Consider the following 27,534-nt stretch of genomic DNA (forward strand, 5'->3'; position numbering starts at 1 on the left):
AAATCTGTCCAGAGATTTGCTTCCCTGGTCCATCAAAGCACATTTTTGTATGCTTAGTGAATCAATTCAGGAGAGAATAAAGGTTAGTTACAAAAGCCAAAAAAATCCCTTTAACCGTAAAGGCTTGGTTCTCTTTTTTTTTCCCCTCTGTGAACATCCACAAAATTTTTGTAAAGACACATTAGGGTTCTGTACATACTTTGTGTAGGTGTGAAAATGACAAAAAAAAGGATGTAAAGGATCAGATGTCATAATCCTGAAGTGCCATCATCAGTGATATGCGTCTGCAGATCTGCTCTAGGGCTAATACAACAAAATTAATTAGTTATATTGTCTGGATACACCTCTGAAGTGACCATCTGCAGTGGGATGTGAAAAATGGACCTGAGGAACCAGCTATGAAATGTGGTGACTCTCATACCTGGCTGACATTACTTCTCTTTACCTCTGGGAAGGGCTCTGGGAAGCTAGAGCTCTTGTAGCAGAGTTTAGGCTTTAGGTCACAGTACTGCTTGTGTTTGAAATGTGCTTTGAGCAGGAAGAAAGACTAGCAGGGCACAGACGGTACTCCATGTTGGCAGGAATGAATTAATTCACCTCTTGTGCCCATTTGAACACTGGCTTCCAGAAGAGGTGTCCATTCCCATTGCCATGGCATGTCCCTTGATTGCCATGTCACGGGACTGCCAGCTTACTCAAGACATTACATTGGTTAAGCTAAAACCGTGAAAGTGTCCAGCTTTCTCTTAATGTTTCTGTATTTCTGTGCCCTTCCCTCCTGTGTTTGAAGGGTCCCTGGCTAAGGAAGGTTGTAGAGATAGACAGTCATTTCAATTCACATTGCATCGTCTCAAACACTTTTTCTGAAGGTAATAGGCTGTAGTAATAGGTGAACAGTTCTGGTGGCATTAGCCCACTTCTGAGTATTTTCTTTCCTGAAAGCCATTGTGTGTCATGGTTCCTGGGTGCTGAGAGAGCCCTGGAGCTCATGGGGGAAGGTTCACCAGACCCCGGGGAGAGGTGGTGGCTGAGAGCAAACTGCCATTGGCTAAACTGCACCCAAGTGGCACTATTGCTGGTGTGAAGGCATGGGAACAAGTACAACTTGCAATCCCCTCAAACAATGTCTTTGAAAATATTTTCCTAAGATTTTTGCTTTGCTTCTGTCACAAAAAGCAAGACTGGAAAATAGTTTGAGAGCTCTTTTAAGATAAATCCTTTTGTGCCTTTCCTACAGATGCAGGTAATTGCAGAGAGATTTGGGATCTGTCTAAGTCAGATCCTGCCCATTAAAAAATATATCTCAGGGTTGGATTTGACATGCAGTGTTGACATCCTTCTTTCTATAGTAAGGCAGATGATATGTCTAGCAGGCAGCTACTTTGACAACTTCCCTTCTCAGGAGCTGAAGGAAAATGCTGAAAATTTCCTGTGGCTTTTGATATTTTATGTGCTTGCTGGGCTAATCTTTATAAAATCCTGATGCTGGGGAGGGTCACACTTACTGCTACCAGAGGCAGATGCAACTCCAGAGCCATCAGTGGAACTGCATCTCATTGCAGTTATGAAGCTGGACCTCCTTTTGAAGAAAAATATTGCCTTGCTTACATTGAGGGGAGAATGGAATTGCTAGATTCTGAGCTTTGATACCAGTTCTGCAGGCTTATATGACTGCAGGATCTTTCCAAACCTGTAATTTCTTTCCATTAGGAAAATCACCTGCACAAACCTTTCAAGCAATTATCAAAAAATATTATTTCCTCTTCCTAGTTTGAATTACATCTTGAATTATTCCCCAGGCATTGTGTGTCTTTTTTACTTTCTTCCTTTCACTTTATTACACTAGAAACTACCTTCTGTATACTAATGTTGAATAGCTAAATACCCATATTATGTGATAGTGACTAACACCAGAAGCAGACCCTGAAGTCATTATAAAGAGCTATAGAACGATACTTGAACTGCCAAAATGCTCATTCAGAGTGAGGTGAAAGCCAGACAAGTGTCTTGTAGAGGGAGTCGGTCTAGATGTTTCCTTGTATCACCTCCTTCTTTAATTGGAAATTCCCAGAGTGGGATCTCAACAGTTTTCTGGAAACCTTCTGACTGGTTACTGTGAATATATTTTTCAAAATAATAATTTTCCACAAGGTGAAATGTATCTAGTTTGTTTTCACTTGTATTGTTTTGAATCATATCAAGATGTATACCAGATTTTTACTTGAATATTTGAGAAGACTGTTTGACCTGCATATTTATACAGTTTTTAGGGACATATGTAATGAAGTGGCAATGTGTTTGGCACAGTTGCAACTGTGAATACTTTTAGTGTGTTTGATATTAGTGTGTCTGGTAAAAGATATAATTACTGTATCTTTTCTGAAAGTACAATTAGACAAAGAGGCTTCTTCTCACACAATAAGCCATCATTAAAATTAATTATATACTAATGTAGAGAGGTATTTCCTTTGTTAAATGGCCTGGTCACGTTTGCCCTCTAGTGGCAGCGAGTTTGCAAACGACGGACCCCCAGGAGTCAGACAAGAAAGGGCCCTCTACAGAGAACATAGCTAATGGGGTTTTATTTAACTCTGTTGTTTGATTTATGGATCGGTCTATTTATCAGCCTCTACTGTGAGCATATAACTGTACAAGGAAGGCTTCTTCTCACCTAAAAGTCAGGGTGAAGTGTCAGTAAGCCTGTTTTCCCGCGGCTCCATTCCTGCGAAGGCAGGGCCATAAAGGAGCTCACCAAGTCTCTTGCCTAGAAGATCATCGCAGCAGCAGCTGGCAGGAGTGGAGGGGGCTCCAGTTAGTTTTCCTGGGGGTTGCTGTAGGAATCTGCTCAGCTTGTTGAGACACACTTGATTATGTAGCCCTTTCGTTATGACCCTGCTTTCGGCCTAAGAAGGGAAAAATAAGCCCTACAAACAGCATAATGAAGTATTCAGTCAAAGAGGAGAACTTAAAGTAGGAAGGATCTTTTCATATGAAGGAAATCTTTTGGGGAAGGAAGGGGGTAATGAAAGCCAGTAGCTGTGAAATTGTTCTGTGATAACCAAGTAAGCAACCTCTCAGTCTGTCATTCAGAAAAAACATTGCAGTTTTCAGACTTGAGTCGTTGGAATAGTATGGCAGACTACGACACGTGTTTTATTTCTCATACATCTTTTTAAAAGACCTACCAACATTTTTGCAGCACAAGAAACTTCGTTTTTTTTGCTAGAGTGAATGTGGATGTGGAAGGAAACGGAGGTTCAATGGTTTCAGTGCTATTAGTGCAGCTATTGAGGAAATGGTTGAAATTCAAGGATGATGTAACATGGAAATTATCAGGAATCTTCCTGAGGGGGCCAACCCTGGGTAATCCCACTTCATTTTGTATTCCAAACACCCACTGGCTTGAGTTTGTTGGTTTTAAAAAAGTACTATTTTTTACCCTGATTGCCTTAGGATAAAGTTCTTGTAGAAAGGTGGAAGTGTAATGACAGCCTTATTGGATGAAGGATTTTCTGTGTAAAATATGAGTTTTGGCAGCTTGGCTAAATGTACATTTACAGTTACCAGTGGTGAAAATCTCACATTGTCTACAGCACAGAAATTATTGGAGGTTATGCAAATGTAAGATGTTGTGTTAATGCTTATCTCGTGCTCAATATAGAGCTGCAGTTAAAAAGGAACTTGATGTCTGGAACAATGGTGAAGGAGTGGACACGATTGCAGGAAATATTTATATTTCTGTTATACGTGGAGCAGTTCAGGCATACAGTTTTGATCACCTAATCTCAAAACAAATCAGCTGCATATATAAATCATTGAAAAAATAATCTAAACCGAGACTTTTAAGGAAGGATGCTAATGATAAAACAAGAATTTAAGAGGAGCAAAACCTTATACATTTCAACCACTCCTCAGTGCCATGCTGAAAAAGTGCAGCAGTTGAGTGAAGGTGACATTCAAGTGTTTGTACCATAAAGAATTTAACCTTAGAATTGGTGGTAAAAGCTTTGAAAGACATGAGAAATCCTTCTTAATTGTATTTTTATTTATATTGACATGATATAAATCAATACTATAGTCTGAGCTATGACTCTGTCTTGGCCAGGCGAGGATTCTCTCTGTAGGTGTTTGTTCATGTAAAGCTACAGATTTGGTAAGACTGAGTAGCACACAAAGCCCAGAGCTTTGCCTGTGTAAGTAACCTAAACCTTGGCCTTTAATTCAGCTAGTCTGTGCCTACCCACAAAGAGAAAGTTGGAGTGGGATGCCAAATGATGTACAAAAATTTAGTGCTTTGGGCTTCAGATTCTTTCAAAAATATAAGTGGAATAACCTCATTGTAGCACACCTGAAAGGTTCCTCCATCCCCTGCACAAGTGAAGAAATGAGGTAGAGAGCAGCCTGTATGCACTGCGAAAAGGAACTACGTCTCAGGGGAGTTTTGGGCTGTCACATTCTGTCTCACTCTGCACAAGAGGGAGGGGTCGGCATCCCAGCATTTCTCATGAGTGGAGCAATCCATTTTGTCGATCCACCAGCTGGCCAAAAGGTGGGGGGAGTGCCAGGTTCCCTGTCTGCCTGGTGCTAACCAGCTGGCCCTGGGCACGCTTAGGAGCCTGCAGAGCCAAGCCGAAGGCAGGAGGCAGCACGGGGGAGCTGGCTGGTTGCTGGACTTGGAGCTGGCAACCTTACCTGGCCCAGGAAGCTGTGTAATCTGTATGGCTGCAGCTGGGGATCTGAGGACTTGGCAAAGGGGGCAACCTGTCTGCCAGATTTATTCTGGTCTGTCAGGCAAGGTCACCAATTAATTTATCCGGAGCATTTCAGTTTGGTTGCATCAGGATTTTCCAATGTGAAGCTATATCACTGTAGATACTGATGTCCAGCTTCACAGAGGAAAGTAAAAGACATAGATATAATGTAGGTGCTTATACTCAAGACTGAAATCCTTAATGCTCTCTTCTATGCCTTTAAATAGCAAAGTCTATTGGTGCCTAATTTTCACAATCTGTGCAGCTCTCCAGCATCCTAAAGAACAGCCTTGCCTCTGCTCAGAAGTGCTGGAAAAGCCACAAGGCTCAGCCCTTTCTCACATGTAAGAATGAAAAGCCTCACACAAGATGTTCTTTCCTCTACACCTCTTAATCCTATCCCTGAGTCCCACAAAAGCACAGTATCTGTGATTATGCTCCTTCAGTGATACAACCGTGGTTCCCACCAATTTTCATACAGTGATTTAATGGGTTGAACAGTCACCTGAGATGGGAGACTTCTTCCCCTCCCCACCATCCCTCAGCTATGTTTCAGAAGGGGCAAGGCAGCTGCCAGAACCTAGGAGACGATTTCAGGTATGGAAACCTGTTCCTAGGGAGCCTAGGGCCTTGGGGCATGGGATGTGTATGGTGACCTCTTCAGCATTTCCTGTTGAATAGTCTAGGTAGCTATCAGGCTGGAGGGGGAAGATACCTTAGATCCTACCTAAAGTGCTTAAATCTCCTTAATATATGGAATTTAGTACATCACGCTAGGGAGAAGATTGTACTCTGTCTTCAGACACATGAAAGTCAGGTCTGGTAATACAGTGAATCATAATATTAGAGACAATGAGAGCACTATGGCTCATGGTGTAGAGATGTTCAAGTTAGTATCAAATGGAAATGGTATAGCCACATTTCACAAAGGTGGAACAACATTCAAGGATACCGGTGTATCTACATTGAGTCTGAAGTAATGTAGACAGGTTAGTGTCACAATGAGCTAGACATTTGACTGCCAGTTCTAGCCTCAGCCTGAGCCTGCATCAATCTCTTATGCCAATAGCGAATCTACTGTATATATCATCTCCCAAGTGTCATGGTCATGGACAGATCTTGAATATTAATAGTTTTGTTTTGACCACATAAGCAGGAATCTAAGTAGAATTCTATCATGTTAGCTTATTCAGCCCAAATTCTTGGCTTTATTTCTTTTGCTATAATTATCGTTTTATTGGCTGGCAAGAAAAGAAAGCATCAAAGCAGCTCTAGCTACAGTAAATTCTCAACCACATGAGAGACAGATATGACCACTATTAAACAATGTATTTAAATATTGTTTCATATAATTATAAAAAAATGTTGAGTTACTTGTACCTGCAAAGCTTAAGATGATACATGGAGGAAGTCATGTAAAAAAATAATAGGGATAAGTTTGAGGGGAGCTAGTCACAACATTTCATGCATTTGTCAACACTTACTATATTTTGAAATTAATTTCATTACTGAGAAGAAGATTTTAAGAGTCATGAAAGTGCCCTGAAGCTTCAGAATGAAAAGAGACTGATCCTTTTTTCCCAGTGAGACAAAACAAAGATGTGGCAAAAGCCCGAGGATTGTTATTTCAGCACTGTAGTTTAGCACTATATTTGTTATAGTGACCCTTGAAGAGTTCATGGAGGACTTGGGGTTTGATGGTGCAAATCTCCAATTAGTATTTTTCTCCAAAGCACTTACAATTTACCTAGAGACAAAGTGCATCAAAGATGATGGAGAATGTGTCTATCCAGTAACTGGACCAAACTGTGTTTGAACTAATAGTATGCACAACCTAATGAATCCCAGTTAGCTGCTATGGTAAAGATTTTGATTTAATTAATTTTGCCTCTATTTTGCAGATGGAAATTGGAGTACACCAGGATAATCCACAGAGGTCTTCGATGTTCCAACTCTTTCTGGGCCCTGAACTCCAACCTTGACTAACATCAACAATCCGCCTTTACAACAACTATTGTCTCACACGTGTCCCTGTCCCTTAGCTTGTTTGTAATCATAGACAAGTGAAAGATACTGCAGAAAGAAAGGACAGAGAGAAGAGTGAGCACAAGTTTGTAAAGCTCCAAAACCTTCATCAGGCTGATGTTTTAACATGGGGTGCAATGTGAATTTTGAAGCTGCCTGAATAGCTTCTAGATGGGGCATGGTGCACAGCTGCAGGGCTGCCCGCTCCCCCAGGAACTGGGTGAAGGTGTGCTGTGCTGTCACGTTTGTCCTGCTAAGAGAAGCTGAACAAGCCAGTGGACACAGATAAATAGGGAAGGGAAACTGGGATGTCAGGAAGAAACAGGCTACAGATAATGAAGAGAAGTGCTGTGATCAGATCTGTCTATATATAATTTCTGCTTCCCAAAACCCATCTGAAAGTAAACTTAATAATATTAGGACATGCAAGTGTTCAATGTGAATTACAGTTAAGTGAACTGCAAGGGAAAAAAGAGGGAAAACCAGGCATTTTTTGTACATTAAAGCATTTTCAGGTACCAAAATAACAACCTTCTCAGACTGATTGAAGAAGAACCATAAGTGCTATTTTCGAACAGCTTCGGATTTTCTTACTAAACTGTTCTCCCAGCCCTGCCTGCAATGTAATTACTGCCTATCCAGCAATAACAGAAATGAGAATGTCTTAGGCAATGTCTTTTTCCTCCAGAGACAATGTGAAATGGTGTTCAGAAAGGTACAGAATTGTAATGTACTTACAGGGAAAAAACACATAGTAATCAAGAGTGGAGGTTAGGGGGGAAAAATCCACCCCAAACATTGATTAGAATTTATATAAAACTGTCTGGAATGTATCAGACCTATAAATAAACCTGGAGAAAAAAAAGATTTAAACCACTGTTAGTAAACAAAACCGCCAGTAGATGGCATAAGAGACCTTGAGATTCAACATAAAGCTCAGCTGGCCCTAATAGCTACTCTCTTCTGCAACCTTCTGTGCTGTCTCTGGTTTTAGCCCCAACTACTGTATTTGCTAGATTCCCGAGGTTTCTTATTCATCAGCTGCACTTAGATCCACACAGTACATTTATTTTTAGGGACAACTAAAGTTCATTTAATAACTCATTCAAACATGCTGAGTAAAAGCCTGGCTCTCTTGAGTTTAACCATTGACTTCAGCGGCGTTAGAATTATACATGTTATTTTTTTCCAGCGCTCATGCTGTGGAGCAGGCATTTCATTTCCAGGAGAGGTCTGATATTAACAGTTTTGTCCTTTCCTATCATGCTACAGCTCCTTTCTCTGGAGCAAAATGACCATGTTTTCCTGAAAGTCACTGTGTCATTTAAAATTAGTTGATCAAAAGAGTCAAGTCTGATGGACAAAAGGTTTGTTTTCTTTGTCTAGGATACAGAAGACTCTGTCTCCAATAGCCTTTTGTCTATCCCACTGTAATAGCAGGATCAAATTCTAGGCTTTTATGAATAATCCACTAAGGTTTAACCAAAGTTGACCATGAACAAATTAAGTACATTGTTTTGATTTTTTCCAAACGTATACTTATTTTACAGTTGGGTGAATTTGAAAATGAAAACCTTCAACTTAGCAATAAAACATACTCATGTGGTTAGGAGGTCTAGTGGAAAAATTTACTCTTCATCTCTAGAATCACTGAAGAACTTACAAAAGACATACGGGACTATAAATTCATAAGCATTTCTGACTCCATCAAGTAGGTGAGTAGTCATATCCTTCTGATGCAGAAAATGAGGCACAGAAATCCCCAGACTCATGTAAAACTGCATTACAGAGCTGCAAAGGCAGGATTAGGACTCAAGCCTGGCTGATGCTTAGGCCTGCATCTTTTTGCTGACACTCATTTTTTTAAACAATACTGGAGTACTATAATTACAAGGTCATATTCCTTGATTACTACAGTAAAATCCAGAGTTCATTAATTCATATCATTGAAAAGCACTAAGAATGAAAAGTAGAGTGCATAAAACCTTAGCTTGTGAAGTACACATTTTAATACTCCGTAGGCTATATAACTTTGGTTTGCTTTATAAGATAGGACAGGCATGATTTCCAAATGAGGTTTAAATCTGGACTGCAGATATCCTCCCAGATGGGTTGGAAATGTCTGTGTGGTGCATTAGAAACTCCAGAAGGGCTTTTTCACACTTGTACTGCTAATGCTCTTAATTCCTTTGGCAAAATGAGCTGGTTCTAAGTGTTTTGCTTTGCTGTGCCCACTGCCAACCTCAGGCTTTACTAACTATCATTATATTTCGATTTTACAGCTGCAACATCAGTGGAGTCTTTCAGTCAAAGGCATTCAGCTGTCTCAGCAAGAGGGCACTGACGAACATGAACCGGACAGAAATTAAAGCTGCCCCTTTGAAATGGAAATAAGAGCCATGTCTCACCCATGCCATGTGCAGAGCAGCGAAAGCAATGTGCCTGGGTGTTGCTAGTGATGTTTTTTTTCCCTCTGGCTGAGCCTGCACCCTAGCCCAGTCTGCGTTACTGGCAGGGTGATGCTGAGATAATTCCCTGGTTGTGCTCTGACATTGTGGGGCATTTTTACCTTTCTTTCCTCATGTCTGGGACAGCACGTGAGTTAGGAGTTTCTTTAGGACTTCTAGGCTGAAGTGATCACATGCAACATTTTGCTGTTGGGAGCTCTGTTGTCCGTGAACACCACAGCCAGTGGAAAGTGCTAACCAAGGAGCCTCCCTTTAATTGGGGCGCTGGAGGTACCTTCTCGCTGGTGCAGGATCCGAAGTGGGGCTTCACCAGGGAGAGGCCTGACCTGGTACACTTACTGTTCTTTAATCATGGACAGTATGTAGTATTATTATATATCATCACTGTAGAATAAAATAATTTAGGACTGCTGAACAGTCACTGCCTTCAAGTTTTTTTCCAGTGACTTTAACAGTCTGTAAATTGTTTCTGGGAGAAGGCATTTGCCTTTATGAGCTGCTTGTATTTTTTGTACTGTACATCCCAGCTTGATCATTGTTAATTAGTGTCATGCTTCTGTGTAGATGACTGTGTTTTACTGCCAGCAGAATTACTTCTCTTACTAATGGCTCTTTGCTGTTACTAAATTCCTGTTCTAGTAGTTGAGCATGAAAGTTCATTTTTCTTCTCTCACTACATCTCTCCGCTACCTTTGTCTTATCTGAAGTGGTTGACTTGCAAAAGTTTCTCTTTTGTAAACAGTGGATTAAAGAGAAAGGTGTTGTTTTAAAGATGACAGTCTGATCCTATGAAAGTCAGTGGCAAATCTCCCATAAGCCACAGGGAAAACAATACGTTAAAGAAAAGTGGAATGCAATGGTCTTCATCTCCCCTCTTGTCTGGGGCTATGCTTTTTTTCAGTGTAGGACTTCTGATGAGTTAGCAAAACACAGCTTTTGTACAGGGAATTTGTGAATGCTTTATTACAAATAAAAACACTGCACAAGAACTCATGTTACTGGTCTTAGTTTGAACATACTGTTGAATAGAGCACTGGCTAACTGCATATAGCCCCAGTACACACAAAGGTTCTCAGGTACAACATATAGGCTAAATTAAGGTTGGGGAAGGGAAAAAGGTGGGTAGTTCTCTTTTGCTTTCTCTAGGTGTATGGGGTTGGTGTGTGGTGAGGTTTTAGTAGCAGGGGAGGGGCTACAGAGGTGGTTCCTGTGAGAAGCTTCTAGAAGCTGCCCCAACTCCGACCTCTGGCCAAGGCCAGGCCAGTTAGTGACAGTGGCTGCGCCTCTGTAATTGTATATTGAAGAAGGGGAACCTGAGAGGAGGAAGAGCTGTGAGAGAAATACCAGTGCAAACACTGAGGTCAGCTGAAGAAAGGAGGAGGCGGAGGAGGCGGAGGTGTGCCGGAGCAGACACCCCTGCAGGCGGGTGAGAGGGCAGGCTGTGCCCCTGCCACCCACGGAGTCCCAGGTAGAGCAGAGATCTGCCTGCAGCCCCGCGGGGACCCACACCGGAGCAGGTGGCTGTGCCTGGAGAAGGCCGGACTCTGAGGGAGGGAAGCCCACACTGAGGCAATTCATTGCTGGGAGAATTGCGACCCACGGTCGGGACCCACACTGGAGCAATTCATGCAGAGCTGCAGCCCATGGGAAGGACTCGTGTCAGAGAAGTTCAGGGAGGACTATCTCCCATGGGAGGGACCCCACGCTGGGGCAGGGGAAGAGTGTGGGGAGTTCTCCCCCAAGGAGGAAGAAGCAGCAGAAACAACAGGTGATGAACTGACCGTAACCCCCATTCCCTGCCCCCTGCACCCCTGGTGGGACGAGGTAGGGAAATTGGGAGCAAAGCTGAGCCCTGGAAGAAGGGAGGGGTGGGGGGAAGGTGCTCTGAAGATGTGGTTGTGTTTCTCACTGTCCTACTTTGATTTGATTAGTAAGTTGTTTGTGGTGTTCAAATTAAATTGATATTCTTTCTTCCCAAGTCGAGTCTGTTTTTTTGCCTGTGATGATAATTGATGAGTGAGCCCTCACCGTCCTTGTCTTGACACCCAAGCCTTTTGGTGTATTTTTTCTTCTTCATCCCATCGCAGGTGTGGAGGGTTGCGAGGTGGGGTGAGGAGTAAGCAAACAGCTGCATGGTGCTCAGTTGCCCTCTGGGCTTAACCCACAACAGTAGGTTATCCTCAGGAGAGAGGCTTAGGGCCAGAGGCAAACATGGTACCACAGTGTACGCACCAGGCATCAGGGCTCAGCCCACTGAGCCTTGGTTTGAACAAACTCATAATAGTTTACTTCCTTCTGGAATTAAGGAGTAAGTGCAGTACACAGAGAAAAACTGGGGTCTTTTCTATTCTAGTTGGTGTCAAGCTGCAACTTGAGAGAGACCGAGGAGTACTATACATTACTCATATTTCTGCTCTTGAAAGAAAACCACTGAGAAATGTTATTCTGTAATTGTTCAGCTATTTAGTCTTCAATCATCTTTCTGATAGCTCAGTTTTTAGTAGAAAGAAAAGTATTTTCTTTAATGACAGTTTCCTGACAGCATTTGGGTTCTGCAGTACCTCGCCCAGGCTGAGGCTTCTCTTGGAAGAGCATGCTGGCTGCTATTGACTGTTACAGAAAACATATCATGGCTCACTGCATGGCTGATTCATGTACAAGGTGAAGAGATATTCTGCCGTTGCACAGGGTTTGAAGGTGCCACCTCTTTCTGGTACCCTGGGGTGGGAGGGATTGCCTTCCTGCACAGGCCTTAGTGAAAGCTAGCAGATTGACACTCCCCTGGTTAAGCACAGTCTGTCTTGCTTGTACTTTATTTTAACTTTATGATGTTATTGATCTTACCTAGTTTTCTACACATTAATTTTTTGGAGTATTTGGAATGCTACCCGATGTATTACTGTTCCCTGAAGTTTTTTAAGGTATCATTTTCATAGGTATACAATAGGAGATGGTAAACCATAAAAAAAAAGTTCCTATTCATACTTTTAGCTCATGAAGCAACAGCACATCCATTGAAATTTAAATGAAAATGGGGACAGTGTCACACACTATAGCTCTCTGGAAAGCTGCAGTGGGAGTCTAGCAGTCCAATTCATTCCTTTGTAGAATGTACTAAGGCTAATGGTCTTGCTGGGAGTAAAATGTATTTTTTTGCAGAACAGTTCCAAGAACAGACTTTGCTCTTTACCAGAAAACATAAAAGAAAACAAATGCTTACTGTGCCTTTAGTATGCTAAATATGAAATTCTTTGCACAATGGAATGTTAGCAGTAGCTGTAATCATGTTTTTCTTTCATCACCTAGTGAACATAATTTTAAGAGAGGACTGCTGTAATTATATTTCAGATAAAAGGAAGCAGAATTTCTGGATAATATTATAGTTGGTCTGATTGTTGTGTTGATAGGGAAAAATAAAGAGAGAGACCACATGAATACTTATTTAATGAACAACATATTTATTAAGCAGTGCAGACTGTACATAATGCATTTGACTTTGGATGCAGTGCAGTAGGCTTATTTTCTTCAAGTACATTTCTTAATATTTTACTACAGCTATTACATTCCCTTCTTATCTGTCCAGCTATTCAATTATTCGTATAGTACATCTATAGCACAACACTAAAGCGTTTAGCTTAACTACAGTCACCAGTGCAGGTACAATCAATGTCAGCATCCACAGACTCCACAACATCCTCAGATGCAGATTTCTTATCGCTGCTTCTCTGCCATTCCAGCAGGCTTACAGCAGTATCTGTCAGAAGAGCAAAGCCATTGTTAACTAACATCAAGAAAATTAACACATTTCAAGGAAATACTGTTTTGATGGCTGCCAACTCCCTCATCAAGTAAAGAATAAAATCCTGCCCCCACAACTGACATCTAACTGACTCATTGACTTGGAGCAGGATTTTCATCCATGATATAATTACTATAATACTTCCCTAAAAGCAAAATGAATAACATTTCATGAAGCAAAGACAACAGGCAGGAGGCTGTAAAAGTACTGGAGGTAGCCACCGTCAATGTAAGACCACCACGCACCAATACACATCAGCAATCCCTTTTTATGTTAGTGCTGCATATCACTGCGTATTTCAGCTGACTATTTGTCGAAGTTCATTCTGAAGGATAAGCCCTTTGGAGAATTTTCAGAGGTTCATAAACTTCTAATTAAAGTTTCCCATATATTGTGAAATCTGGCAGAGCATTGTCAGTTGCAGTATTAACCTTACCACGCTGCTTTATCAACAGCAGCTTGAATAAGCCATATCCCTTAATGCTGAAATAATCTAAATGGAATAATGATATTCATCCTCCCAATAAATATTCTTAGCTAGTTGGAGGTTTATCATTGCATCTGGAACAATATTAGGACATCCATTTAGATTAAGTTTGTATAATGAGAATGGGTAAAGCTTTCATAATTTTACCTCCATTTGTTTTATCCCTTAGTTGGACAATACATATATAACATGCCATCTCTCATCACAGAGAAATCTGGAGACCTCTCTATGAGTTCAGGTTATATCAGTCACTTATCTCCTGAAATGCTAGCACTCTCCCTTGGCTAAATTACTGTACAACCTGAGCACAGGTTTTGCATAATATACTGGATAATAAATATTTCCCAGAAAGTTGCTGGAGATGCTTTTTAAAAATATATAATATTTTCAAGCTGTGAAATGAGAAATGCTATAAAATGTCTGGGTTCTGGTTTTTATATACATTAATTCTTGTTATGTCTCTTACTCTTGGGTACACTGTGGGTCCGATCACATTCACATCCATGTAGGAAATAGTTTCCTCAGCAGACTGGATCATGGCTGAGTAATTACAGTCCCTATGGGTAGGGCTTGTGGCATGTTTGAAATGTAAACCAATATGTGGACTTAAACTTGGAGCAATGTCTGCCTCAGTCAAGATCCTAAGACTACAGTCTCACTGATTTGAGCACAACAGGGGAAATTCTGCATCCTTGTAGAAACTTAATTTTATCCTTGCTCCACTGGTGACAGTGATGGAGTCCCTCTCTTTTGAAACGGCAGACTATCAGGTCTGAGTTTTTAGACCAGTGAGTATTTTTGAACAGTGTATGCAAATACATGTTCTCAGCTTGAGAAAGATGAGGATTTTGCTTCTGCTACTTCTCCAAATCATTGAACAAAGAAAGAAAAAGAACAGTTTTTAAGGACTGGCCTTGTATTCCTATTGATCCTTAACTGGAAGAAAAGCTATCATATTGCTAAAAAATGCAAATGGCATCTTTTTCCTTCCTCCTCCTCCTCCCCCTTCTCCTCCTTCTTGTCAGGTTAAATAAATTAAAAAAAAGCCTTGATTAGGAGACCTGCTAGCAGACTTCCCTGTCTCTGGTTCAGTAAATGAACCAGGGAAGCCTGCAGTTGCTGTAAAAGCAGCATTTTTTTTTTTTTTTTTTTTTTTTTTTTTTTTTTTCCTGATTTTCCTCTTTTTTCACACATTTTTGTGGAAGAATGAGACAGCTTTATTATAGCCTAATATTCTGAGGCAGTGAGTGGCCTGGGGTGATGACATTTCAGAGATACAGATTGGACACAAAAAAAGAAATCTGTGAAACATGGATATGACAAGATTTTGGAAGGTTTTTTTGTTGAGGGTGGGTTTTTCTTTTCATAAAATGATGCATCTATTCACATCTCAGGGAGCCGTCAGAAAACTATTAGCACTCTCTCTGTGCTACTTGTTGAATAGACTGTTGTAGATGGTTGACTGTTATAGAAAGATACTCATTGTTTTCATGGGCTGATTCAGCATGTTGCAGATATTAGTAACACAAGCAGAGTGCAAAGTTCTACATAGATGTTGTTTAAAATCCAACATAAAATACTCTGTTCCTCCCCAGTACTCAACACAGGAGTTCATTGGCTTCAGTGAAACTGCACAGGATTATCCCAGCTATCCCATTGGATTTGGCCAACACTGGTTAACACACAGAACAGTCCACTTCTGTAGACACTCCCTAATGGTAGGTAATTCATTACAAGATTTGGGAAAGAATGCACCAGAAATATCTGTAGGTGTCAGTCTGGATTCTCTCATGCTTACATAACTTCAGTGTGGACCTGTGACAGACAATGCATCACATCCATGACAAATTGGTATAAGTGAAAGGAGAAAAAGGGCCAGTATTTCTAAAAATCTGGGGCACGAGTGTGTGTGTATAAAATACCTTCAAAAACAAACCATTTTTTGGAACAATCTAGAGAACATTTCATCAATGTGTTTTTTGCTGATGTATTGCACAGTGACATAGCGTGGCAGCCTAATCACAGCAGTCATGTCACACTATTTGACTGACTTTCAATTGCCTTACTTGCCCTGGTCTACACAAAATTGCAGGCTGTACTGTGCATAAAAGGACTCAGTGTTGCTTATCTCAACTTTATGGAGATCCTGAAAATGTGAAAAAAATTTTATCGATCATTGCTGTCCCTTTTACCACCTCAAATGTTTTTCTCAGATGATGCTACCTGCCATCATCTAAACAAGCTTTTAGCTGGCCAGTACTGTCAGTGGTTATAGCAAACACTAATGGGATTAAAAACAGCAGCTCAGAGAGGAGCCGGAGCAATACAGGTCTGTGCGTGGTTGTGCTGTGTTTTGTTCTTTTGAGTGCTCCAGCAGAGCTCCTACAGTACGTGACACAGAGAGAGAAAAATATCATACCTTTTGGGAAACAGTGGAAGCCAACCTTAACTGAAGCTTTTTCGATTGGAGTACAGTCTTTCATACATTTCAGTACTGGGTCAACAGAGTAGCACGTAGATTCCTCTCCATCAATAGTAGGATTTCGATTCAGCTTCACATAACTGCGCTGCAGCTTGCACCCTAAGAGGAAAAGGAAAAGTAGTTAAAATTATAGAAATAAATCCCAATCGATCCTTGTAATAATAAAGGTCCATATTTTCTCTTCAGCTTTTATTAAAACACAGGTGCCTGACAAACCATTTTCACAGTAGCGAGGTTATCGAGATAGGATGATAATAAGTTGGGGGATAGAGGAAAGAGTCTGAAAGGGGAGCTATTTTTAAAATCTAATTGCACAATATAATCCAAATGGAATCATGTATACCCAGTTTTTTAGAACTACATAATACACAGAAAATAACCTCTCATGTCTGAAAGCTATTAAGAATAGATACTGCAAGCACAATGGCTACTTCATTGCATTAGGAAAAATGTCAACTGTAGTGAATGGATTAAAAAAAAGGCAGCATTTATATAATAACATCAAGGATAATTTTTGTATTGGATGATTTTTATAATGCTGCAATTATCTCACTAGAAAGGTATAATGTAACTTAACAGGATCCCAGCTATGACTCTGTTTCCTGACACACAGATAAGTACAATTCTGCTGCCACTGAAGTCAAGGAGAAAACAACCATTAACTTCAATAAAGTTATCTCAGGTCCGAGGTAAATGGAGACCTACAGAACACCACTGTACTGATGTTATGGGAGATCATAATTATTTTTCCAGATACATGTGAGAGGATGCTATTTTACTTTAGGAGTATTTCTAAATATTTCCCTGAGATTGCACCATCAGATGGTGCAAAACAAAAAATAAATTTTGTGCACTCTGAAAATTTACATAAACTTAAGATCTGACTTATAGTCTGCAACTTGTTTGATTAAATTAAGTCTGCAGACAATAGCTGAAACTGCTTTAATTCACTGTTGAAAACCACACTCATTTCAGTAGGAGAAAGATTGGGACTGATTTTGACTCCAAGCAAAAAGCTACTCAGTGTAAGAAATTATAGTAGAATCAATTACTGAACTGCGTATAAGACAGACTTTTCCTATAGTATATAGTGTCTATATTTGCAGACAGTGTTTTAAACAGTCAGTGGTTAATGAATTTAAAATGGATATATATTGCCATTGTCTTTTCTAAGTAAAAGTTATCTGCTGCTTTATTTTTATTTTTTTTTTCTAGCTATTGGCAGAGGAAAAATGAAATCATATTCTCCCCAAGCATAAAGTGTTTTCAGATCTACTCACCACTGGAGCAAGTTTCTTCTAGCAATACCCATGAATGAACAAAAGCAGAACAGCTGTGTGCCAGCTTATGATTTGGCATTAGGAGTTCATTGTGCTTTTCTCTGTCATTATTTCCACAAACTCCACAGGTCTTTCCTCTCAACCATGAAGCAACAGTAACCTATAAAATAGCACAGCTTTGTAGTGAATTCTGAAGTGTTGGTCTGTTACATTGCCAAGGTACTAAACAGAAAGAAAGTAGTAACCTTGAAAGTAAGCTCAATACCTTAAGGATCACACCATCAAAAGTCACATTCTTCAGTCCGTGTGTTGGAACTTCCACCATAACTGTTGTTTCATTCTTATAAATTTTAACACTGTCTGTAAAAAGATAGTGAACCATAAGGTGATCTGCTTAATTTCAAATTAATGGAGAAAGTGAGTACCATAAAATACACCATAATGTATTTTCTATCACAATAATTTTGCTGCTACAGTTGGAATTTTATTTTTTGGTAGAGAGAGAAAGCAAAAATAGAAGAAATTATCTCTTTATTTGTAAAAAATTTGGAACTCACTTTTGTATCGAGTCTGCTAAGTCTTGACATGATAATGATGTTGGTGGTCCTCCAGCTAAATATCTGAACCAAAGCATTTAACTGTGACTACAAGGACTTTTTATCTAAACAATCACCAACCTGGACATACTATTTATGCTGGAGGAAAGTAAGAGTGTATATACTGTAGGAGACAGGAATGTAAGTCACTACAAATCTTATTTTTTTTTTTTTTTTTTTTTTTTACATTGGTATTTTTCTGTGGAGTTTATAAAAACTCATTGAAGTTATTTAGTTTCCAGGTCAGTCCTGGAAAAGTGGTTAGGGTATCACAGCTTACCTTTTTCATACCCAGAAACTCCATTGTGTGAGAGAACTGGTTCTTCATTGCATTTCACAAGGAGAGATGAATTTGCGGCAGGACAGATTGTGATGTTCCTTCAGAAAAAGAAAAAAAAATGAAGAAACTAGTGGTTAATTTAAAATGTGCAAAGTAGAGATATTTGTGACCAAAGCTAGCAGAGAACCAATTTGAATACCTGAATTCTGAATGAATGAATGAATGAGCTGTTTTCTTTCCAAAGTGCAAAATTCATTGGGACTTTGGGTTTTGAGATTCAAACTTTAAAGAAAAGACAGCATGGGGACTTAATAAGCACATTATCAGATAACAGTGACTGTGAAATTGAAGACAAGAGCAATTAAACCACAGAATTTCAGATGAGGATTCCTTCTGGAAATCCTGTCTTTCCCCTGCTATCTGATTGCCAACCAGTTTCACCTAGGAGCTAGACATTGCCCATCCCCAGACTAACTCCCTGAAATTTTATGCCCAATTCCTGAGCCCTCAGGATAAACCACACTTACACTGAGGTTGTATTTATGTGAACCTCTCTTGAGAAAGACTGAGGATCAACCTTTCTTGTAGTAATGATGAATTTTGGGTGTTCAGTACAGTCCTGGACCACTATCAGGTTGCAGCTTTTATTGAAAGAATATGTATGGCTCATGTGATCGAATGTTTTGAAATCTCCCTCGCTAACTTCACATGTGGCTGCAAAACAAAATCAGAAAAGAAATGGCAGATGTGATAATGGCATACGTGTTTCTGCAAAGTATTGAAAACCACCTCTGAGTCTGAACTAGCCAGTGAACAGGAAGGAAACTTCATTATCTCCTTGGCAGAAGCTTTCTGTGCTGCCAGAGTCTGGAAGGACAGGATAGCACTACAGAATAACTACCAGATATAGACTATGCTAGTATTGATTTTGATTACATGCTAAACACAGAACTCAAGCTAAAAGGGTCTAAAATGTACCAAATTATTGAGAAACTAAAAATAGTAACTAACCATGATAAAAATTAGTTCACATTTCCCAGAGAAGTGCTAGGCACCAACCAAGACTCACATGATTCCTTTTTGAAGAAAATAAACAGGGCAGAAAATACATGATCTTTCTTGTATCCATCATCTGATGCCTCTCAATGCAGAGATGGCACCTTCTTAGAAGGCACAAAGGACAACCTTTAGGCCTTGCAGACAGGAGGGATTCCTGAACTCTGAATTTTTACATCAGTTTGATGTCTCTCCATTCACCTTGCAACAAACATGCTTTTAGGTGAAGGAATAAGCTCTTGAGAAAGCAGGGTTAGTGATGCTATGCTTCCCTAGAAGACCACTACAAGGAAGGGCAAGGCCCAGTCATGGCAGAGGACAGATCTACAAGCACTGATTATTCATGAGACAAGCATATAAGTAATATTTACATTGATCTTCTTGTGCTATTTGCGAAGCTATTTCAGGAAATAAATTCCAGGCAGTGATATCTCTAGTCTTGTAAGTTGGAGATGGGCCTAAGGGCAGAGTGAATGGCATTCGGAGTGCCTGATAGTAAAGTGTTATCTGAAAAAGCAGAAATGAAAATACATTATGATAAATTGAACCATATTGCTCAAGATATGACTGCAAACAAAAAAAGACTGTTATCTTGAAGAAAAAAATCTTGAAGATGCATTTATACAATTGCAGTTGTGTTAGTCTCTCCAGGATGCACCCAAACCTTAAGCTTTTGTGAGGAATAATTGTCTTCTCTTCTAGTTGTACTTCTTGCCTTTTTGAGATTTGTTATTGACGTTGGAAAGTAATCGACATATATGAAGTTTAAGTGATAATTAAGTGACTTCTTAAAAAATAAGGTAACAAGTTAAGTAACTGACTAAGCTGATGGATGTGTCTGGAAAAGTGAACAGCATCCATTACAGGCTGAAAACTGGCATGATGAGCACTGGGGTAAGATCCCTCACTATAGCTACAAATTACATTTACCAAGAGAATCAAATTAATGCCTAGTGTGCCTACTTCTTCATTATCATATATTAAAGAGCCTGCAATACTGAAGCACCATGGAAGGTTAAAGACACACTAATTTCTCTGTGTATGAATAGCTAGCTGTTATTAATTTGCCAGAGATCCATAGGGAAAATTTTTCAAAGCGGTGCATAGGGATTTGGTGGACAAGGACCAATTAATCAGTGGGATTCTGCAGATCCAGCCTGTGCAAGCTGTTCTGAGAGTGTAAGTAACTGCTCCAGCTTGGTTAAGGCAGAGTTGTTTTTGTGGCTGTCATAACTTGCTCTGCCCTGCCCCATCAAGCATGGTTACTGCAGATGCGGGACTTGGGTGACAACACAGATAGATGCCACACATGGATGCAATGGAGTGCAAGGTGTTCTCAAGGCCTCCGTTATCTGAGGCCCCTATATATCCCCCTGAACTAGTCACACTGGGTAACATGAATCAAGGTGTGAGTGCAGAGTAGTCATACTTGAGACAATTTGGGCCTAACTGCTGTTCCCAGCATGGAAATAAGGTATTTGACTAGAGTCTGATTTTCAACTTACTGCTACATTGCACCAAAGCAGCACAAAATCAACAGTACTCCTGTATGTATTTCAAGTCCCATGTAATGTAGTCAGGTATATAGCAGCTTCTCTAAAAGGGAATGTTTTACTTTTTATTCTTTACATTAGGTATCCAAATGTTATTAGTTGAAAATCCATTCAAGGTAAGGAAAAGGAAAATAAAAATTGACACGTACCCCAGGAGCTTTAATTACTGTATCAATTGTTCGTGGAGATGTGGCAGCTGCCCTTACTATAAATTCATGAGATGGATTTCTCTGATGTGCTTCTGAGAAGCCCAACACGAGTGCTGCACCGGGAACGTATTGCATGAATCTAGAGATAAACAAGATGTGACAAACTCAGGTACATGAGCAAAAGCAGACATGGGAGGATGAGGACTACTGGCAGTTCTGAATTGAAAAGTCAAAGAAATAATACTTTGGCTCAAATTAAAATGGTTGATTTACCCAGAGGAAACACATTGGTTTTATTTTGCTCATTTAAAATGGGTATTTTTGAGACTGAATAGAAGAACATTTCAAAACAAAAAGACATTTTGAACTATCAAATAATTTAATATGGAAAATGAAATTAAGCATGTCAAGTTTTTAAATATTTGGGGGGTATCTTTTAATATGAAACAAGTGAAGAAAGTAGAGCACATTAACAAAATACTTCTGCACCACTGAACTTGTTTTTTCCATATAAAAAACCCCAAACATGTTCGGATTGAAAAATTTCATCCAATTCTTTCAGTGCTTTATAAAGCCCACTAGCATAAAAAAGGCAAAATAACAACTTAGGAAAGAACGAATTACGTACCCTGTGCTTGTCTTTTTTATCCAGGATGGAAGATTTCCCCATTGCACCTTCAGCTGCACAGCTGGCTTCTTCGCCAGTTGGCCTGTGGTAGCCACGGCTGCTATCCTGTAGTCCCGGCACTCTTTGCCCCATCTTAGTCTGGCCTTTATAAACAGGGAAACAGTCACCCAAATTTCAGAAAAGAATCACAGAACTACCCTTGACCATTTCAAAATGCAAGTTTTTCTTCTTTGCTGAAACTTCACATTGATCCTTAATGTTTCCAAAGTCTTTCTTTTGCTCTAAATAGGCTTACAGAGAAATTTTGATTGCATCTGGAAAAATCTGAGGCATAGTGGAAAAAAAGTTTGCTAGGCTGTGCAGAACTACATGCACATGTCTGAAACATCTACATATCTCAAAGCAGCCCCTGAAACATTAGGTTTGTCATAATTTCCTGAGATTTCTTTAGACTTGGTAACTTCATAATCAATAGATTATGAGGGAGACAGTGCTATAATTTCTATTAGCCTTCCCCAATACCTCTTGATTTGAACCCCACCCTGCTTTTGTCTGTACTGAAATATCATGCTGAATTTGTTATTCACAGCTGCAAAAAGCAGAGTTTTGTAAATTGTTACACAACGGTCTCTTGCATTAAAAGGCACATGGGAAGCACAGCACAGGGAGACACAAAAAAGGAAAGACCTGTTCCTTTATTTATGATGCTTTCTCAGGCATCAACCCATTACCCAACTTTACTTTTTCCATCTTTTCATATAAATCCTAAGAATTACAACATTTCAAATGTATTTGAGTTATGAATCTTGTAAAATGAATTATATAGAGAAAACCAGCCAGATGCCCAGATAAGCAAACTCATAGGAGAGCAAACAATAAATAAGTAGTAATGAAGCAGTTGATTTTTCAAACATTTTTTATACTTCTACTGGTCATATTTTGATGTATCTTGAAAGTCAATATATTTTTTGCCAGATTTTGAAGCAGCTGATTTTTTATTTTTATTTTTATTTTTATTTTTAATTCAATAGAATGGTGAAAGATAGCAACATTTTCGGAAATTTCACAAACATTGTGAAACATTTCAAACTATGTATGTTTTTCCTGTTTAGCTCTCCTAATCAGCAGGTGCTCTGTGCTTATTAAAAAAACTCTGGGCTTTTTAGATGTCTCTCTAGGTGAAGCTGCCTGTATGCTTACCTGTGCTTTCAGAGGCAGTATTACAGCGTCAGCACACACTTTCCAATTGGTTTCAGCCAGCTGAACCACAACTAGTTGCACATCAACTTTGGCAGCATCAGGACGAACATATGCTGTAGCTTGATAACCTTGATTTCTGTTGTCACTCCTTACTGCCTGTGCCACAATCGTAACGCCAGGTGGAATTACGTCTCCCAGGAAGTTGCGCTGAAAAACAACCCCCATCCATCTGTGTATTTCTGTATATTCACTGGAGAACCTGTAGTCCAGTTTATGTGTGCCGATAGCAGGAAGCAGCCCACATCCTTTGTCAGTTTAGTGTGTGGTACATATTTCTATATCCCCAATATTTAAGGATAAATTTGGTTGGAATCTTGATTATTTCATTACCACCAGGAATTTTCAGACTGATTGATTGTTTTGATGAGGGATCCAAGACTCTTCCAAACTATCTATGCATGTAGTAAGATTTTGTTCATTATTTCAGTATTTCAAATAGCTGACTACAATATGTACTAGATATCTGTATAGCATACACACATTCACAACATATTTTACTATACTACAGCTCCTTCAAGCCAACTGACTATTTTGAAATCCTTAGTAACACAGTTCCCATAGACATTGCCGGCATTTGCAGAGCTATTTGTTGTATTATTAGGTAGGTATCTTTACTTAGTACAATTATAGAATACTAAGTCTATAATAAATATAAAGATTATCTGTGCTTAATGGAACCTTACATTTAGCAATCAGTAATGACAATGGAGAGTCTGATTTTAGTTATACTCTGCGTGCACTCATGACCTCAGGTCTACATCTAAACCTAATTAGGTTTAAAAAAATCTTTAAATAAAACCTATTTATTTCCTCCCCATTTTTACCTTAATGCAGTTTATTTTGCATTTTGGTCTTTCATAGGAAAAATGAAATTCTTTCTTCTTTAATTTACACCTCATTCCCTTCAGTTTTTATAATTTCCCAATCCAGGTTTTCATTTACTGCAAAAGTCTTTACAAATGAGGGAAAATACACCCAAGAAATCAGCAAACAAAACCCTGAAGCCAAAGGAATTTGGGAAAATATTTTCATGGGGGAAAATATCTCAACAGACTGTGACTTTCAATTTAAAAATTTGACCTGAGAGTGCTTTCTGAGCTTAATCCCCTCAAGCGGTTGGAGTGCCACCACAGCTACAGTTCCCGCTCTGCAGCCAGCAAAGCCCGCCTGGTCACTTGTACCACACAGACAGCAGTACCTCTCGTGTCAGGCTGGAACCATGGCTGCGCTGCCTGCTGACTCCTCCGTTTACCGGGCTCCTTGAGCTGTGGCCAGAGCTTTCTCCATGGTGGTAGCTGCTGCTGCTGCTGCTGCTGCTGTTGAGGTGGCTGCTTCCCAACTCAGAGGAAGATGATGAAGAGCTGCTTGATATCTTATGATCTGGATGCTATGAAAAAAAGAAATGTTAAAAATTTATGATATGGCCTCTAGTTTTTTCAGAGCTATCCGCTTCCCTCTATAGGTGACAGACAAATTTAAGACACACGTAGAGTATTTTTTGTATTATCTTATGCACACATGAAATACATTGGCTAGGAATATGTCTTGGATCCACCTAGACCTCTCTGTCGATAGGAAGACCACACGCACAGAGATTGCAATGGCAACATCACATTGTCTAGGTCTGATGTTAGAGAAAATAAAACCTGACAAAAAGTGGTCAAATATATCCATATTTTTTAGATATGAGATAATAATTTAATTAAAAACAATGTAACCAAAGATGTAAATCACCTTCCTTTCACAAGCAGAGTACTTAATAACTTTACAGGTAACACCTACAAATGCCACTACATTGTCATCCTTCTAAAACATACTTAAACCACCTCTGTGCCATAATACACACTGAACCTGGTTTCTGATACAATCCACATACCTGATGATTTTGCCATGATAGCCTAAAACCTGTGGACACAGTTAGTCCCATTGGAAGATCCTGCTGTTTTATAATTCCCCCATTATCTTTGTTAACTTAGCTTTGGTTGCATTGTACAGCATCCAGCCCAAAGGAGTCCTAACCCAAATTTGAGGATTGCAAGTTCTGCAACAACAGAAGGATGTAGTGTAATAGTCAGTATTTTAGTAATAAATCTGCTTATTTTGGCCATTGTCAATTGGACAGTATGGGATGCTCAAGTGAGGTAAACCAAAGCCCTTCAGTAATATGTTTGATTCATATCAGCTATAGCCACCACGTGGAATGTGCATTTGAATTAAGGACCTACCCAATGGACATGAGTGGATCTGAAGCGGAGCTGGTATACTTTTGGAAGGTGATATGCCTGCAAAATTCCAAAAGAAGTTATTACCTACAGCTCAGTAAGGATCACCTCCTAACAGTAGCCAAAGCATTAGAAAAATTTACCCATTCTGTAGAAATGTCATGACTACTCTCAGCTTGTCTGTCATATTTGCTGTGGCGATAGGAAGCACTACTGCTTTCACTGCTGCTGTTGGTGCCACTGCTGGTGCTTCTGCTGCTGCTGCTGCTACTCTGTGTTTTATGCTTCTGCTCACGGACACTTCTCTCTCCTTCAGCAGCGCTCGCAGGTGAAAATGGTGTGGTCTTGAACTGCTTCTTAGCCTTACGCTTTATACTAGATGCTTTGCTACTGCTGCTGTTGATGCTACCTGTGCTGCTACTGCTACTGCTACTACTGCTACTGCTTTTGCTACTGCTGCTGTTACTGCTACTGCTTTTGCTCTTACTACTACTACTACTGCTGCTGCTGCTACTACTGCTGCCCTTGCTGCTGCTACTACTGCTACTGCTTTTGCTACTGCTGCTGTTACTACTACTGCTTTTGCTCTTACTACTACTACTGCTGCTGCTACTGCTGCTTTTGCTGCTACTGCTGCTGCTGCTGCTAATGACGCTGTCCCCAAAGGGGTAGAATTTCCTTTCTTCAACTTTGGATCTTCTTGCTTTCAGATTTATCTGTGTGTCTCCCTGTGATGCTCTGTTGTCAGAGTTGCTGCTGGAGGGACTGCTTGCTGTACTCTTGGCACTTCCACTGGCGCTGCTGGCACTGGACGATGAACTTCTGGATTTTCTTGTCCCCTAGTCAATGGTACCATTGGAAAAACAAAATTATTTTTCTATGTTCCTACAGAAGGCTGTAAGTAAAATCAAGTACAGAAATGATATTACTGAGAGATACAGATACTATGAATCTCTGCTGCCGTAAAGACAAGATGTATGCCTGATAGCATTCTTGCAATACATCACAATAAGGCAAATTCATAATAATGTGTTAAAACCACACAAAAGTAGAACAATACTTCAAACCCTTTTGTGATAATGAAGATGTGTAGAAATTCTTGATCATAAAATTACATGTAACTAATATTGGTAACGACAGTGCTGTAGCTGTGACTATCTTGGGGCAAATTGTGTAGGTAGGTGTCATACATTTTTGCTACAGTTGCAGTAGTTGGAAAGAACAGACTACCTTTTGGGCACACAACAGCTATTTTATGTCTTAGAAGAGATTTTCAGAAAAACCTACAAAACCAACCTGCTGTTTCTGATGTCCTTCACCTGCAGAAGAGATGAATGAAAACAAAAGACCTGCAGAAAGACTTGCGTACCCAAAAGCCTGTATTTTTTTTTTCATTTTTTTGTGTACTATATAAACAAAGGAAGCTGCTTAGTAAAAGAAATACAAATAACTAAGCTTTTTTTAATGTCTCCCCCAAATCTAGAGATGGATTTTTACAACAGTACCTGGTCATAAATATCATCCAGGATTTTCTTCACTCTTTTTCTGCGGGTAGATACTTGTGCCTCTGGATCTTCAAATGCTACTAAACGTACCATTTTTGTAGGAGCTTGGTCTCCTGCTTGAATTGTGACTTTTATTTTTTCAAGTGCTTCTGTGTAAACTGAAATTGCATGACAACTAGTATTACTGTTAGCATTAGCAAACAAATAATAGAATAAGCCAATTTTTGCTCTAATTTGTTTAGTCATTCTTCCTCAAATGAAAATTTAAACACTCATTGATTATTTTTGGTATTGAGCAACTTTGTTAAAAAAATTTCTATAATAGCTAAATCACATACAGACAATAGCCAAATTTTAAAATATTAGCATGATACTGGATTATTTTCAAGTCAATAAACAGAATGATCATCAGATTTAAGTCAAGTAAATTGTATTGATTAACAGTATGGTATAGAGAATTAGGCATCAGAGAGGAATTGAGGCTCAACTCTTGAATTGTAAAGAATGGCCCAATAGTTAGGCCATTAGTTTGATACTTAGGAGACCTAGATTCAGTGGCCTGCTGTGCTTTTACTTCTTATGATCATGGATTAAGACATTAAGGATTAGATCCTGGCAGGGTTAATCCATAATTCCCTTTAAGAGTCTGGGTTTTTAGAGTGTAGCTACAGGACGCTGCATCAGATCTCTTGCCCATGTCCAATTGCTCTGTGCTTGCATCCCAAATCCAATGATTCAGGATGCATCAGACACACTCTGCAGGCACAGATCAGCTCTGCTTGAAGCTGGCCATGCTGAGTGGCATTGCTGGGAGACCTGGGAAATTGCTGCTCAGATGAGGCGGGGAGAAACAGATTCCTGCTACAAGTGTAGTCTGTTGCCAATATTGGTAGGGCTGATAGGTCTAATGGTAGTTTTAGTGATACTTAAGATAAAAAATACATGTATGTACATGTACAAATATATATGCATATATACACACACCTGTCTCTT

The 27,534-nt window shown here is 39.6% G+C and overlaps 1 protein-coding gene across 1 annotated transcript in view; it reads right to left on the bottom strand.

The window, feature by feature from the left end:
- Positions 1–12,805: 12,805 nt before the first annotated feature.
- LOC113482942 (vitellogenin-1-like) overlaps positions 12,806–27,534 on the bottom strand; it is a 42,774-nt gene continuing 28,045 nt past the window's right edge. The window contains exons 22-35 of the mRNA XM_026854075.1: positions 26,542–26,699; positions 25,180–25,875; positions 25,040–25,096; positions 24,013–24,201; positions 22,755–22,961; positions 21,555–21,697; positions 20,927–21,065; positions 19,596–19,731; positions 18,696–18,882; positions 18,169–18,266; positions 17,558–17,652; positions 17,293–17,452; positions 15,950–16,111; positions 12,806–12,998 (exon numbers count right to left, since the gene is read on the bottom strand). Of these exons, the coding sequence (XP_026709876.1) occupies positions 12,880–12,998; positions 15,950–16,111; positions 17,293–17,452; positions 17,558–17,652; positions 18,169–18,266; positions 18,696–18,882; positions 19,596–19,731; positions 20,927–21,065; positions 21,555–21,697; positions 22,755–22,961; positions 24,013–24,201; positions 25,040–25,096; positions 25,180–25,875; positions 26,542–26,699 (2,546 nt within the window). The 3' untranslated portion in view covers positions 12,806–12,879. The remainder of the gene's footprint in view (positions 12,999–15,949; positions 16,112–17,292; positions 17,453–17,557; positions 17,653–18,168; positions 18,267–18,695; positions 18,883–19,595; positions 19,732–20,926; positions 21,066–21,554; positions 21,698–22,754; positions 22,962–24,012; positions 24,202–25,039; positions 25,097–25,179; positions 25,876–26,541; positions 26,700–27,534) is intronic.

Source organism: Athene cunicularia (assembly GCF_003259725.1).
Source record: "Athene cunicularia isolate RWA chromosome 8 unlocalized genomic scaffold, athCun1 chr8_part1, whole genome shotgun sequence".
In the NCBI taxonomy this organism is placed as follows: domain Eukaryota; kingdom Metazoa; phylum Chordata; class Aves; order Strigiformes; family Strigidae; genus Athene; species Athene cunicularia.